Source organism: Conger conger, chromosome 2 (genome assembly GCF_963514075.1).
Source record: "Conger conger chromosome 2, fConCon1.1, whole genome shotgun sequence".
Taxonomy (NCBI): domain Eukaryota; kingdom Metazoa; phylum Chordata; class Actinopteri; order Anguilliformes; family Congridae; genus Conger; species Conger conger.
In genome coordinates, this window is record NC_083761.1 from 42582624 (window position 1) to 42598184 (window position 15561).

At 41.6% G+C, this 15561-nt stretch overlaps 1 protein-coding gene across 3 annotated transcripts in view; it reads left to right on the top strand.

Moving 5' to 3' along the window:
* LOC133122196 (histone deacetylase 5-like) overlaps window positions 1-15561 on the top strand; it is an 84191-nt gene that overhangs the window by 2632 nt on the left and 65998 nt on the right. For all 3 annotated transcript variants that reach the window (XM_061232023.1, XM_061232025.1, XM_061232024.1), the window contains exon 2: window positions 11538-11791. In XM_061232023.1, the coding sequence (XP_061088007.1) occupies window positions 11770-11791 (22 nt within the window). In that variant the 5' untranslated portion in view covers window positions 11538-11769. The remainder of the gene's footprint in view (window positions 1-11537; window positions 11792-15561) is intronic.

Genomic DNA, 15561 nt, shown 5'->3' on the forward strand with positions numbered 1-15561 from the left:
TTGCTCATCCTCATTGTACCATCTGTTGCAGTGCTCAGACAGCATTCTTCTCTAATTGCTTAAAGGATTATACATTGCAGTGCATGAAAATACAGTCCAGTGGTGTATTGTCTTCCATGTTAAAATGTGTGGAGCTTAGCATTGCTGCACGTTGACTACAAAGCCCTCCAGGTGGTACAGCTCTTTCTCTCACGGTTGATTGGAGTTTCGGTCTTGCATCTTATTCAGCCTCCATCGCCCAGCCTGTTTTCTGCTCTTGTGAGTGCATCTGTGGCTGCAGTATTGGAAACATTTGTTTTGTGCTCATGGCCTAATTTTGTTTCATAATCCTAGTATGGGAGGAATTGATAGATGGTTGCATTTGTATAGTGCTTTTCTCACATTCGAAGCGCTTTACAGTGATGAGGGGGGAAACTAACCTCAACCACCACCAATGTGGAGCACCCACCTGGGTTATGCAACAGCAGCCATTTTGTGACAGAATTCTCAGCACACATCATCTGAGGTGGACAGGCAGAGTTAAAAAAGTAATAATAATCATTTGCTGACCTTTTGTGGGCTCCAGTTCATTGGTTGGGACTAGACCTTTGGGGCATAGCTTGCTCTTTTCATATTGTCTAAAGCATTACAGCGTAGAGCAGCTTATGTACTTTAACACACTTGTTAATGGGAGACGATCTTAACTAATAGCAGCAACATTACAGTTGCTGGTTGTGTGCCTTTACCAGGGATACTGAATTCTCCTTCAGAGCTGCAGTGAAGGCCACAGTCAGGTAGGGTGACGGTGCATGTAATAGACGGCTCTCCCCAGAACTGTATCTTTGCAGGGCTGTCATCTCCATTGCAGTTCAGTGCCAGGGCTGCAGCATTGCTCCCTAAAACAAGGTACTCCAAACGGCAACATGCAAATCCCACTGAAGCTCAGCAGAGCCATCGTGAAGCAATTAGTTGCGTGAGTCAAAAGGGCAACATTAAAGCAGTAGGATAGATTAAAGGTTGATATGGCAATGGCAACCTAGCTTGTTCAGTTAGTACTTATAATAAGAGACACTGAAAGTGATGAGCCAAAACATTATGACCACTCACAGATGAGGCGAATAATGTTGATTATCTCATAACAATGGCGTATGTCGAGTTCTCGGAAATATTAGACTGTAGGCAAACGCACAGAAATGGGCAGGCGTAAAGACCTGAGCGACTTTGAAAAGGGCCAAATCATTATGGCCAGACAACTGGGTCGGAGCATCTCTGAAACGGCAAGGCTTGTGGGGTGCATTGGTGAGTATTTACCAAGAAGGTACAAACCACAAACCAGCGACAAGGTGTTGGGCGCCGAAGGCTCATCGATATGCGAGGGCAATGCAGGCTATCCCGTCTGGTCTGAACCGACAGAAGGGCTACTGTGGCACTAGTTGCAGGAAATTTTAACGATGGGCACGGGAGAAATGTGTCATAACATACAGTGCATCGCACCCTGCTGCATATAGGGCTGCGTAGCCACAGACCGCTCAGAGTGCACATGCTGACCCCTGTCCACCGTCGAAAGTGCCTACAACGAGCAAGCAGGCATCTGAACTAGACCGTGGAGCAATGGAAGAAGGTTGCCTGGTCCGATGAATCCTGTTTTCTTTTACATCATGTGGATGGCCAAGTAAGTGTTCTGCCGGGAAACCCTTGATCCCATCATTCATGTGGATGTCAGTGACATGCCACACTGCATACATTGTTCTACAATGGTTTGAGGAACCTGAGGAAGAGTTCAGGGTGTTACCCTGGCCTCCACATTCCCCAGATCTCAATCCACAGCATCTGTGAGATGTGCTGGAATACAGCAGCTCCACCTCACAACTTACAGGACTTAAAGGATCTGCTGCTAATGTCTTGGTACCAGATACCGCAGGGCACCTTCAGAGGTCTTGTAGAGTCCATGCCTCGTTGGGTCAGAGCCATTTTGGCGGCACACAGAGGACCAACAGTATATTTGCCATTGCTGCCATAATGTTTTGGCTCATTGGTATATACACTGTGAGCACATTATTCGGTATTTATTAGACTTATTTTTTAGACTTGAGTCTTCTGCTGCTGTAGCCTATCCACTTGGAGGTTTTGACATGTTGTGTGTTCAGAAATGATCTTCTGCATACCACTGTATTTGCATTGTGGTTATTTGCATTTCTGTCATCTTCCTGTCAGCTTTGTCCAGTTTGGCCATTCTCCTCTGACCTCTCTAATTTACAATGCCTTTATGCGTGCTGAACTGCTGCTCACTGGATGTTTTTAGTTTTTTGCACCATTCTCTGCAAACTCTGGAGACTCTTGTGTGTGAAAATCCCAGGAGATCAGCAGTTTCTGAGATACTCAAACCAACCTGTCTGGCACCAACAATCATTCCACAGTCAAAGTCACTTGGATCACATTTCTTCCCCATTTTGACATTTGATCTGAAAAACAGCTGAACCTCTTGACCACATCTGCATGCTTTTATGCATTTAGTTGCTGCCATATGATTGGCTGATTAAATATTTGCATTACATGCCTGACAATTGGATAGGGTCTGTACGGAATATTTCATCCATGAACCCCTTGCATTTGGCATCTTGTAAATGTACCAGTGATGAGAGATAACTGTAAGCCAACGATGTCTGTGGCCACTCTGATCGATGTCTTGGGAACCCAGCATTCTGCTTAATATGACCCTCAAAGGTCTTTCTGACCTGTCTTCTAGTAATGTCATATTTTTGTCATTTGAAATTTTGTTGTTCTGTGCTAATCCAGGCATACTTCCAGGCATTCTGCCCTATTTCACTTGAAACACTGGAACACAGCAGGAGTGGGAAAACCAGTGGTCTAGATGCCATTGACAACAATTATTTCTGTCTTAAACTACCACATGTGAAATATCAAAACCCACGGGACAGCCAGTAAATACTCCTCGCTGTGGATGAACACGGTTTAGAAAAAAAATGATTGGCTGTCATTTCATTTCTGTTAGGTGACCTTCAGTTGGCTCTCCCTTGATGAGATTAGTAGGTGGGAGTTCCTGACGTCACAACGCACTGATTGCCATTTTGACATCGCCCTTCTTTGCTAACGTTAGCTCAGTTATGCCAGCTGTATTCCCATCATACAGTACAACCTTCTCGCTTGGTGTAGCCTACAAAATGATTATGCCTAGCATTGAGGTAGGAGAGTCCATATTAATCAATTTAGTTTGCCCTGATGAATATGAATATCTTTGCCAATGCGAGCTGGATATGCAGTTGGTTTTATTATGATAAATGTGCTATTCTGCTATTAAAAAAACTATTCTTTTTGGAATCCAAATGAAATGTTACTCATCTAGTTTTTCTAATTACTTTTTCAAGATAATGTTATCTGGCTAACTTGCATTGTTTACAGTATAGGCCTACCTTGCCAATGGCTGATAGAATTGCTCTTGTGATAACAGCTTAGTAGGCTGCCTTGGCGCAGATATTGATGGCAGACTTCTCATTTACTGCCTCAGTTCTGCATTGTGAACAGTGTAATGTTCAGTTCATTATAATACATTTTTGTTTTTAATGCAGTGTTTAAAAAAATTTACATTTGTGAAGTAGCAAGTGAGACCTGTTTGTTTTTTAGTAAATAGCTGGGTAATTCCACACCAAATCCCACAGCACCTCTAGAATATTTCTCTGTTTCTGTGTGTTGGGCGACAATTATATGAGATAAAATTCCTGAACTTCAGCTTCATACTCCATTTTGTTTTCCCAGCCATTTAAAGTTTGCCGGGTGTCGCAATGAAATTTGCTAATGATATTTTTTATGTAGTATTCATATCTCACCTCAGAAAACATGCATCAACTTTTGTTTTGGACATATTTGGCCATAACATGCACTTTTTTTTATTTATTATTCACCAGGGACCTATTTTAGGGGGTCACATAAGGAACTCTTGTCACAATTTGTGAATTAGAGTCTGAGATACCTTCCCATTGTGTAAAGATAAACATGTTACTAATGACATTAGCTTGGATATGGCCAATAGAATATTCAATTTGGCCATTTATATCCGCCCGAAAACCAGTGTCAGAAATTTTACCTGACCCTCTACTTTGAATATGTTGAAATGACATAATTACATATATTACATATTACATAATTAATTAATAAACTTTTCGATAAATAATTAGTTGGAAGTGTTGCATAAACAAAACCCACTTAGTACTGAAGCAAATTCTTTCTAGAAATGTTAATTAAGGATGTAATTTATCTTTACACTATGGTTAAGTGCTCTCAGACTTATTTACAAAATAAGATTGTAATAAAGGTATCTTTACTTCTGGAGATATGACTGCCCAAAATTGGTCCCTGGTGTATGGTGAGGTGAGATATGAAAATACAAATCTTCAGATCTTCAAATTTACAAAGATTTATGGCTTTTCTTTACAAAGTTATGGACCTCTAAATATCATATTTTGTGCCAACACCCAGCAAATTTTAAATGGCTCTACTGGGAAAATGAAATTGAGTATGAAGCTCAAGGAATTCTATATCTCATACTGTCTCAAGAAAAAGAGAAATATATACCAGCATACATAGACTTCTCTTGTTGAAACCTTCAGCATAATTAACTCATACCATACCATTGCAAAATCACCTATATATATACTTTGTAAACATTGCACCCGGCAACCATATTTAGATGCTTGGTTGCCCAGAGGACTACCATATGGATTAATAGTTTGTCTACCATTAGAGCTAGGACCTCTGGGACATCAGAACTCTCATATCAATTAACTTATGAGCGCAGTGCATTTTTCATAAACGGTGCGGCCGTTCACAGATGGCGGAGGTGGATAATGGCGATAGAGGAATGGCGTATCAGTGGAACTAGTGGTGATCCTCAGATGTCCCCTTACAGCAAGCATCAGCAACTCCTGGTCCTTTTCATTTTTCACCCTCCCTTTACCTGGGAGTCTGCTTTCAAGACAGTCTGGCCAATAGGTAGCACTAATTATCCTACTCGGGAGAAAAGAAAATCAGGTTTGGATCTGGATTTAAGGCCCAGAGTTCATGATCCCTGATCCCTACCTTACAGGATCCTTACCTTACTGGTGAACTTTGGTAGAAGTCTCTTTACTGTGAACACAGTAAGCACAGGACGGCTCGGACTTGCCACAAGTCAATTGCGGCAGCTTGTTGCTGTGGATCCTGAGCTGATTTGAAGGGGAAGACTCCCACGGGGACTTAATGGCTGCGTTCAGTGCAGCGCGTGTACCCTTTCCTCCATGTGGGGCTTTCCAGGAACCACCATCACTGGCTCCGTGTCCACACAAACTCGCAGAGGATAATTAGAAATGTCAGATCAGTATTGCATCACCAGTGATCTCTTTGCCTTTGGGGAGATTGAGGTTTGTTCTTTAATGTGATGTTTACACGATTAAAATAACAGCAAACTAGAATAGGTTTTGTTTTTCCTGTCTGGCAGGGACAAGTTGTGCTGTAACTGAATGTTAAGAGCTTTTGCCTTGCAATTGCTCTTTCTCACCAGAAGGTGATGCCACAGGGCTGGCCTTTTCAGTGGGGTCAGGTCGGGTGGGGTGGGGTGGGGTGGTGGTTGACTGTTATGCATTGAGTCAATTATAGTTGTGTGCTCACAGCCCTGAAACCATTGGTAGGCTTTGAAGGAACTGTTACTGACTGGTTTTTCCCAAGCAGAAGGATGGGTGGAGAAGCAGAATACCCTGTGCATCTCAGGCCACATCTAGAAGGCCTTTCATGTGCAGGCTGGTCAGCCCATCCCATTTAATGTGTCCAGAGATGTCATTGTCCATGGTTTTTTTTCAGCTGGGTGAGACGGCACAAAGTTCCAAAGTGACTGGGGGACAGATAGGCCTATACAACCTCACCTTTGGAGATTCGACCTGGTGCCAGTCCATTGCACTGTGGTTGTCAGTCAATGACCACTTGACACTGTGAAGATAACAAGGTTGCTGACCATTATTAAAAAATGGCAGAAGCTGACCTTTACGGCACAGTTTTTCTCAAACTGTGTGTCTTGTACCCTTGTTTTGGATTCACATATTTTTATACGCTTTTACTGAGCTTGTCTGGTGTATTGGAACCTATGAAATACTCTCAAAAAGTACAAAATCTTCCTTCTCATCCACTTGGTTGGCTCAGTTGTGCCAGGCAAGATCAGCAGAGCCCTGAATCATGAATCCTAAAGAAATACGTCATTGACGCAGGTTTGGACTGCAATGCCATTTGACCAAGTTAGGACAGTTATCTGAAGCATGACAAAATGAACCCCTCTCTGAGGCTGCCACTGTGTCCACCTGTTGGTTCCATGCTTACCTCACCTGTTGGTTCCATGCTTTTGCATGCAGATGCAGTCTTGCTGGTTGATTTCTGTTTATTATACCGAGCACGCTCACTATATATTTACATTGGTTGGCAATTCCATTCAAAATGGCTTAGTATATTTTGAACCTCAATATCTTACCCGTTTCCAAACCAATCTCAATGCCATTCACAGGTCTACTACAATGCAACAGGCTTACCAATTACACATTTTTGTATTGCTACGTTGCGGAATTAAAAAGAAGCATAAATTAAGACTTTTTTTTTTTTTTTTACACAATTATGTCCTTAATTCAGAAGCATGTGTGCTTTTTCCTAATTCCATGACTGTACATTTTATTACGATGAGTTAATACGATTAATTAACATGGGGGGAGACAATGCTAACATGCTCTTATTTAAAGTTCCAAATAAACATGATATCGTTATGTTCGCCAACGTTATCTTGTGCAGGTAGTAGCTAGATAACATTACATATCACACCTAGCTAGCGGCAGCCAGTCCAAAGTGGCAAGCATTCAATTTGTGGGAAAGTGCCAGATACAGTAAAGCGAGGGTGGCCAAAATTTTATTTGGCTAGTAATAAACACCATTAGGCTAGCCATCATTAGGCTAGCCAGCTGGCTCTAGCTACACTAAAATGGCAGTGACAGTGTTAGTTGCAGCTAATTAACTAGCTAGCTAGCCTGTAGTTACGCTTTTAAAAGTATGTGTACCCTGCTGGCTAGCTAGCTAGCTGACTGGCTGATCTGGTATATTTCTCATTACACATGAGAAATATACAATCTCGCTAGGGAAGGTAACTGAATATGCAAATACTGCATTGAAGGCAGACGGTTGGCAGCCCCTTAAGATTTGACTGAAGAAATGCGTTTAAGATGGCAGAATTGAAATAAATGAAAAAGAATGATGCTAACTATACTTTTAAGTCATACATTATTATGCATACTAGCTAGCCAGTAGATGACATCTGCATAAGAAATGGGGACAGTTACAGAAAAACCGTTAGCTAGTGGGTCGAGTACATTCTTTAAGCCATGTTCCTGTCATGGTTTCCCCAGCCTACATACGGAAATTCCGGGTTTTACCTCTCAAGACCACGAGAGGGCGTGCCGGCCACGTTCATCAATTACCTTCCGCACACGGAATGCGGATGTAATCATTGCCAATCGCGGCCAGCTGCGTGGAGAGCTATTTAAGTCTTTTCCTGGCACTGCTCAGGCCTTTGGTGTTTCATTCTGATATGAGCTGGTACAGAGGTAGCTGGAGAACTGAATTCCTTTTAGTCTTGAAAGGCATTCAGGAGCCTCCTTAGAATGAATTTTAGCATAGGGACTGGTAGTTCAGCTTTTCTTTTCCTGATTTTTTGTTTCTTTAGCCCTCTTCACATTAGAGGAGCGAGAGGCGGAGTTCGCCTCTGGGGTTCCTTCCATGTCTCTGGAAGAACCCTTAGATAGCCTTGTTGAGACTCTTGGGTCGAGGAATCTTGTTTTTGTTTTCTGACCTGCGTTTTCTCTCAGGTTGATTTTCTGTTGGCGACGCCGAAACGTGAGACACTTGGTTCGACCGTTTTTTGCGGTTGGCATTTCGTCAGGGAGTTTTCAGTTTTTTTTCCCCCTCTCCTCTAGTAGCCTCACACATTCGTGAGGGGTTGCTAGATTGTATCAGTGGTTATCCTCTTTTCGTGACATTCTAAATAACTTTGTGATCCCATCCCGTTCACTAGTCTCCTGCCCCCACTCCCTCATAGTTCTCAGCTAAGGGTTTTATTTCATAATTTCCTATCATGTGTTAATGGAACCTCCCAGTGTAAAAACTAAGGAAATGAATCACAAAAAACGATGTTTTAAGTGAAATATTTTCATTTGCTGAAAGCCTGAAAAGACAGGTTATTAAATTGATCATTCCTAACGTCATCATCAGCCTGCTCTCCATCAAGGTATCAGCACAGATCTTTTGACAACATGCTACAGCCCTGTATTCACTTTGGGCAGAACAACCAAATTTATACCAAATTATTTGCATAGGATTAACAAGAGCATATTATTATTTTGATAAATTCAACAGATAAAATAAACTGTATATATTAGGGAAGTGACAAATCATCAGTTTTTGTAACCGGTTAGCATCCACTTTTTAAACGGTTAACCAGTTGACCTATACTGCTTATGCTTGGGGTCGTTTATTTTTATTTTTATTTTTATTTATATATATATATTTTATACTGAATTACTGAGAAATCTTATTGCATTTTACATTTATTTTGGGCCATCTCAATAGTAATGGTAAGTCAGCCTAATTGCCAAATTAAATATTTGGATTGACATTGTGCAGTACAACCTCACAGTTGCAGAAATCCCTGTAGTTTAGGTGTCTTATTTTTTTAAATGCATCAGTTTAAATAATAATTCTTCATGTTTTCATCCCTCATCCCTATGGCTTCTGCCTGATAGACTGGCATGTAATGTAAATATGCTGCTGTGAACAACTTTGTTACAGACCGGGTTGTGCACTGCATTATTTGGCTGATAGAATATGACACCGGGTCCATCATAGGCGACTGGTCTACTGATTTTAATTTCCTGCCAATATGGGTCTCTGTACAGTTTGATATATTTTTATGTAACAGTAAACTTGCATTTTGTATTCCAATGCATTTTATATAGCGTGGGACAATCGTGGTGGTGAGATTAACGTGTCAATTTTCCTTGAAAGCAGGGAATTTTCACTTTCAATTTCCGATGGATAAATAGCCTAATGATAATGTATTGCTTTATTTATTTTTATGTCGATACCGCATAATGTAAAGCTACGTTCAGTTTGCGGGTAGTTTGTATTTGCATGTCAATGAATAAACATGGACCTTAAGAAACCACATAGCGTTGCAATAAGCCATACGTCAAACAACAGCTACAGAAATTATTTGATAACTCTAATACTGTAGCATTCACTTCATGTGGTGTTTGAATTTTAAACCCCCTGAAATGGCCAGATTCCTTGTCAATTGCCAGTTTAGAATAGTTTAAAACTGCAATAATATGCCTAGTGATGAACATGCATTTATTTTAAGCTGAGCTTACGGTTATCGGTTATACATTTTTTGTAACCGGTTACAAATCAGTTTCAGTTAACCAGTTAACCGTTTTACCATTCATACCCCTTGTATATATTATATACAATATTATGACTTTTTATTCCCACAGTGAGAATAAAAATGATTTGTGGGTGGCACTCTCATTGAGTGACAGTGAATGCACAGCTGTTTGCCTTGACTTTGTTTAATTGGTCAATTACTTTTGGACAAATATTGATAATAATGTGTAGGCCCATACACGTACATCTACTGTAGCCTATACTGTATATCTGCTTCAGCACTTTTATCCAGCATGACATACAGTAGGCCTATATGAACGAGATCATAGTATATACTCTGCACAATATACACTTTAATGCAGGGTCTATTAATGAATCACTAATTCATTAAAAAGTGTATGCTGTGTACCGACCCACTTTTTGGACAAGCTATGTTGAAAAGGTGATACAATAAATGTGGTCCCAAATAGGACACATGTGCATGTTGGAAATAAAGCAAGCTTTAGAATGTATTCCTGTATTTCCAGGAAGTCTGGCCTGAGGAGGGACAGGATCGGGGGTGGGTGTGATTGTGCTTTTGGCAGCGTGGGCAGAGCAGTGTAGCGTACCTGCAGCGCGTCCCCCAGGTTCTGCAGAACAGTGGGGAGGATGAATGAGTCACTGATTTAACAAGCAAATAAATGCTCTGACTGAAGCAAAGCAATTATGTCTTCCTGCCCCCCCCCCCATAGATACTGTTTTAGCCACCACTGGATGTGCTCCTTCTTTCCTTTCTGAGAAGTGCTATGGGCACAGACAGGGTAGGTAAGTGCTAGTAATATTTGCAGAAACATACAGGTCTGAAAGACATTCGCTATTTTGATCATAGACATTGTACTTGCATGGTGTTTCATTGATAGCAATGAAAGTTTCATTTTGGAATTGCCACTTGTATACAGATGCACCGAAAGCACTTATTTCTGTGGACTTACCAGTCTAAAGCTTTGCCAGATGGCAAAGACAAGTAACCTAAATGGATCACAATTAGATCGAAGGAACTTTAAAAGGTCCTATAAAGAGATAAACCTAAGCCCCAGTCTGAATAGGCCACCACAGTGAAAATGTGAATAACTTTAATAATAACAGTTAATAATATCTGCATCAGCGCAGATATGCGTTTGACTCTCCGTGTTGCTCCGGTTACCATTCATTTGTTGCTTTGTAGACGATTCAAATGTTCTTAATTGTGGAAATGAAAGTTTTGTTGAATGCTTACAGTGTGTCTAGCTCATCCTTGTTGACTTTCTCCCTGCTATAACACTCCCTGGAGTCACCTCTCCTCAACCTACAAATTCAAATTTGCAGTCTAGTGCATAGTGTGCTCTTTTTGTTGATATGTTGATAATTTGTGGTTAATTGGGTGGCCTGTAGCGTAGTGGTTAAGGTAAATGACTGGGACACGCAAGGTCGGTGGTTCTAATCCCGGTGTAGCCATAATAAGATCCGCACAGCTGTTGGGCCCTTGAGCAAGGCCCTTAACCCTGCATTGCTCCAGGGGAGGATTGTCTCCTGCTTCGTCTAGAATTAACTGTAAGTCGCTCTGGATAAGAGCGTCTGCCTAATGCCAATAATGTAATGTAATGTAATGTAATTGCTGCTGGAAAGTGTATGTTCTTCTAGTCATCTGCTGAGGCGACCAATCACCAATGCCATTTACAATTACAATTTACAATGCCAATTACAGCAAGGGGCATGAGATGGGCTGTGCAGTACTACCAGAGGGGGTGGGAGACCCGCTTTGGCCACAACCAAGGACTTCTCTTCCCCAAGTGCTTATGTTTGTCATGCCCTTTCTTCTCTGTTTTACCATTGTGATGCGCCACTAGATGACAGAGGGCGTTTTCCGGGCTGAATATCGCCCGAGGCTGGCCCTTCAGAGATCGAGCAGCAGTCAGAGAGAGTGAGACGGCCACAGAACCGCAAACCCAGTTCTTCCGGAAGCCCGGTCGGACGTGCCTTTAAAGCAGCAGCAGGCATCCTCGGGCAGGGGGCGCACATCGTCGACAGTAACCGTCCACGTTTGCGGGTCTCAAATGATTTTTTCTTTGTGGTTGTTCCAGTGGGATCCTCACCCCCCCTTATCCACCTGCTGGGAGCTGGCGGAAGACATGGCTGAGGCAGAAGATCCGCTTTAGAGCGTGTGTTCCACTGTCCATCCGTTCTGCAGTCTCCCCCGGCAGCGCACACGAACACCTCGCCTTAAAGTGGATCCTTCTGCTCGAGCACAGCACACCTGAGAGAGCTCTCGGGCAGCGAGGACATCAGTACACCCGCCCGGCCAAGTTCTAACCCATGAGCTCACCAAACACTCCCGGTAAGGCTTGGAGATGTTTTCAAACTCTTACTACACAACCTTGAAATCTTTTCCTACAAGCCTGCTCTACCTTCTGTTTAGAAATGCTTATCTTTTTTTCAACTAGAAAATTGTCTGATTTATTTTTCTTAGTGTTTTTAATTTAACTCTGATAAAAGCAGGGCAGCCCTTTGTGATTGAACTGCTTGCAAGTTAGCCTTGTGTAAAGTGATTCCTGTTCAGCGGTGAGAGGAACATGTTTTGTTGGGTTCTTGTCACGTTGCAGTGTTTTGTTTGCAGCCTGGCTTTAAGGTATCGCCGGGTATCTCAGCTGGGATATTGGGCTGTGCGTTGCGTAGCAGCCGTGTCCCTCGGCAGTTGGGTCAGACTGCATGTGCTGTTTTGTTTCTCTGTTCCTTTTGTCTGTTTATGCTGAGCCAGACGACCCTGCTCCTCTGTGCTGCCTGTGATCGAGGTAGAATTTCGATTTCAGTGTTTACGCAATGCAGAAGCAACAAACCTGTTGAAGTGGCCGAGTTTCTATTCGTTTCAGTCTTGGGTGTATCCTGTTGTAGATTGATTTGTAGGAGTGCTTTTTTAACCTTTTATACATAATCGAATTATTTAAAGGTCATCTTTTGAAAAAAAAAAAAAAAAATCCTTGTATCCTTTGTATTGTCCCTGTTCTTGATCACAAATGTTTTTTAGGTTAGGCCTTTATTTTTACACACAATTTAAAAATAGACATTTATTTTTTTAAATTCAGTTTAGATTTTCTCTTGAACTACTGGGATGGTGATGACATGCGCGCACACACATTTAAATCAGTATCTAAATGACTGAGGTTGTTGTGGTGGTTAGATGTGGATTTTTGCTTATTTTCCTTAGCCTTAATGGTTAAACTGGCCATAATTAGACTGGGCATAGGTCGGTGTTATTGTTGTTGTGCCTGTTCTTTGTATGTTTAAATTTGGTATAGATCACATTTCATGATGACATTAATAGCATTTCTTGGAATAGTAGACCTCTGCTTTACATGACACCTATGTGACTTTTGTATTGTATTCAGCTTTTTTGTGTGGTGGTTTGCTTTCCTATAGGGCGTATTGTATGAGAAACAAAAATCTTAATCCAGGGTCCAAACACTTTTCAAATTGTGGTTCCATAAAGCAAGATGAGTAACTCATTGTCTATCACTATTTCTTGTATTGCTAATGTTAGCCACCTGATTTTTATTGTAGTTGAAAAATGAGTTAAAAAGCCATGTTCATGAAAAAATTATTTTACTTCAGAAAATTTTGCCTGTTGGAAAAAAGTGATCTCAGCTCCAACCTGTTGACCAGAGCAAAGGACCATTTTTGAGATGCAGAGCATGTTTTTATCACAGGAAGCAGCCTATTTCTCCCTCCTTTCTCTTTCTCTCCCCTTCTCCTTTTACCTCTCTCTGTCTCTTGCTCGCTCTGCCACTCTCCGGTCTCTTGGGTTTATAATTAGACCTGATGACGACCACCCAGACCTTTACTAACCTCTTCTCCCTCAATGACGTCTTTGAATGTCATTGGGTGCTGTGGAAACCTGCGTGCTGTTTTACATTCCTGATCTGAAAGCCTGGGGGGTTGTCAGTCAGTGCTCACAGAGCCGTTTGCATCGTTTAAACATCGCCGACGGTGTCGGCTCCTGGAATTTTCTGCCTTGCTTTTCTATGCCATTTGAGAAGATGTTTTGCCGTTTCAACTTAGAGAAGCAAATCGCGAATAATAATGAAATTCATGATATCCCTGCCCTGTACCAAGACTCATTCAGACATGAAAACCCAGGCAGTAAACCTTTTCTATCTACCGTCCACGTTTAAGTTTTTAATTCTGGACCTTTTTTGCATTTGTAACCCTTTTGGATGGTTTCTGTAAATATCTGTTGTGGTCGGTGTGTTCTTGAACGCGAGGTTATCCGGAATGTGTTACCTGTTCCTGTCTCTGACCGCCATTCCACATTCAGCGCGGTTCTAACTTGTGCGCAGAGAAACCCGAGTTGCCGTCATTAAGCTGACTGTGATTGCTCTCCCACATACCTGGTTTTTAACTGCTGCTGAACAACACCCACCTATCCCTCTCATAGTTTGGATGCCATGCTGTCTGTTGTCGCATGAATAGGCTACAAGTTCACTGTGCGGACATCTTCACAGCCTCAGCAGCGGTTTACCACCCTCCACTCAACCACAAGGTTCTTGAGTTCCAGTTAACTGGCTAATACAGTCCAAAATAAAGATCAACAAAAAACTAGGGTCTTGGGTTTCGCGTAATCCAACAGAGATTCCCGTACTGAGGAAGAATGCAAGGCCAGTCACATTTCATATTTCATAAGGATATAGAACAGCTCATTCACTGTGCAGTCACTGGCACAAAATGAAGTCTCACCTTAAAAACACTTTCCCCCATAATGACTGAGTGCGTGTAATGTGCGGAACTCCAGTTGGATTGGCCTGTTTGTAACCATTCAGTTTAGCAACAGAACAAAGAGTGTATGTTTGTGTAATTTCCCCTGATCTGACCTGTGCTTTTCAGTGCAGGTGTGTTAATCCAGATCTTAAAATGTTGGTTATGTTGGTTACATTGTTCTACATGACTGGGACACGCAAGGTCGGTGGTTGGATCCCCAGTGTAGCCATAATAACATCCGCTCAGCCGTTGGGCCCTTGAGCAAGGCCCTTAACCCTGCATTGCTTCATGGGAGGATTGTCTCCTGCTTAATCTAATCAACTGTACATCGCTCTGGAAAAGAGTGTCTTCCAAATGGCATTAATGTAATGTAAAAAATATTTTGTTCACATTTGGGTAAACTGCCCTTTGCACAAGGAAATGGCTGCAATTTCTGAGGTGTGTTCAGTTTAATGGCCTCTACTGGTGTTCTGTGATTAGCTTGGTTTAAAATCTTACAATTTGAAGAGTGTGGAAGGAATTGAATCTGACTGAGTTGTCAGTGCTCCTTACATTTTCATGAATGTAAATATACAAATATTGCAGACATAGAACGGTAGTGCTGTTTATTGGTGTTTCTTTTGAAAGTGGAAATAATGTAGCTAGGTACAGAAGCTCTGTTTGGCTGAGCAAAAGAGTTTCTCAATGCAGGTCATGTTGACATCTTGAAAATGTGCTTGTAAGCAATGCTTTGTGTTGTGTGACATCTTACCCTTTCTGTGTGTAAAGGTAATTGTCAGTTAATTAAATATTCATTCAAGAGCAGCATCTGCCCTTTTGTAATACACCCACCTTCTTCTCCTTTGTGTTGTCCAATGTTACGGTTACCATGGGGTCCACAAGTTGTTTTTAAAGATTATTTTTAGTTATCGGCACATGGGGCTCAATGCATGGCAGCATATGAAAAGAAGATAATATAAAAAAACAAATTAATTGTTTGTTGAAAGAAAGGAATGCCTTTGTGTGGATTTTTTTTTGTTACGTTTCTGGAATGGAAAAGGACCAGATTTCCAATTAACTGATTTTTAAGACCCAATAATGCTTCTAAACATTTTTGGGAAGCGTGTTGCTTGGAGAAAGAACTAGAAACACTAGACTCCACTTCCTCGCCCAAGTGATTGACATGATCCTGGGATATATTTTTCGGAAGCGCAAGAACTTAAATGCCAGGGCAAAAATTGTTATTGGTGCGCAGGGGAGACTGAGTCATCCCCATGCCGTGTTTGAGGAAAGTGCATTTTCAGTTCTAAAAGTGTGGTTTTGTTCGTGCCCACGTATGCACGTACTGCTATCTTCATAAAGTTCATTGACTTGGTC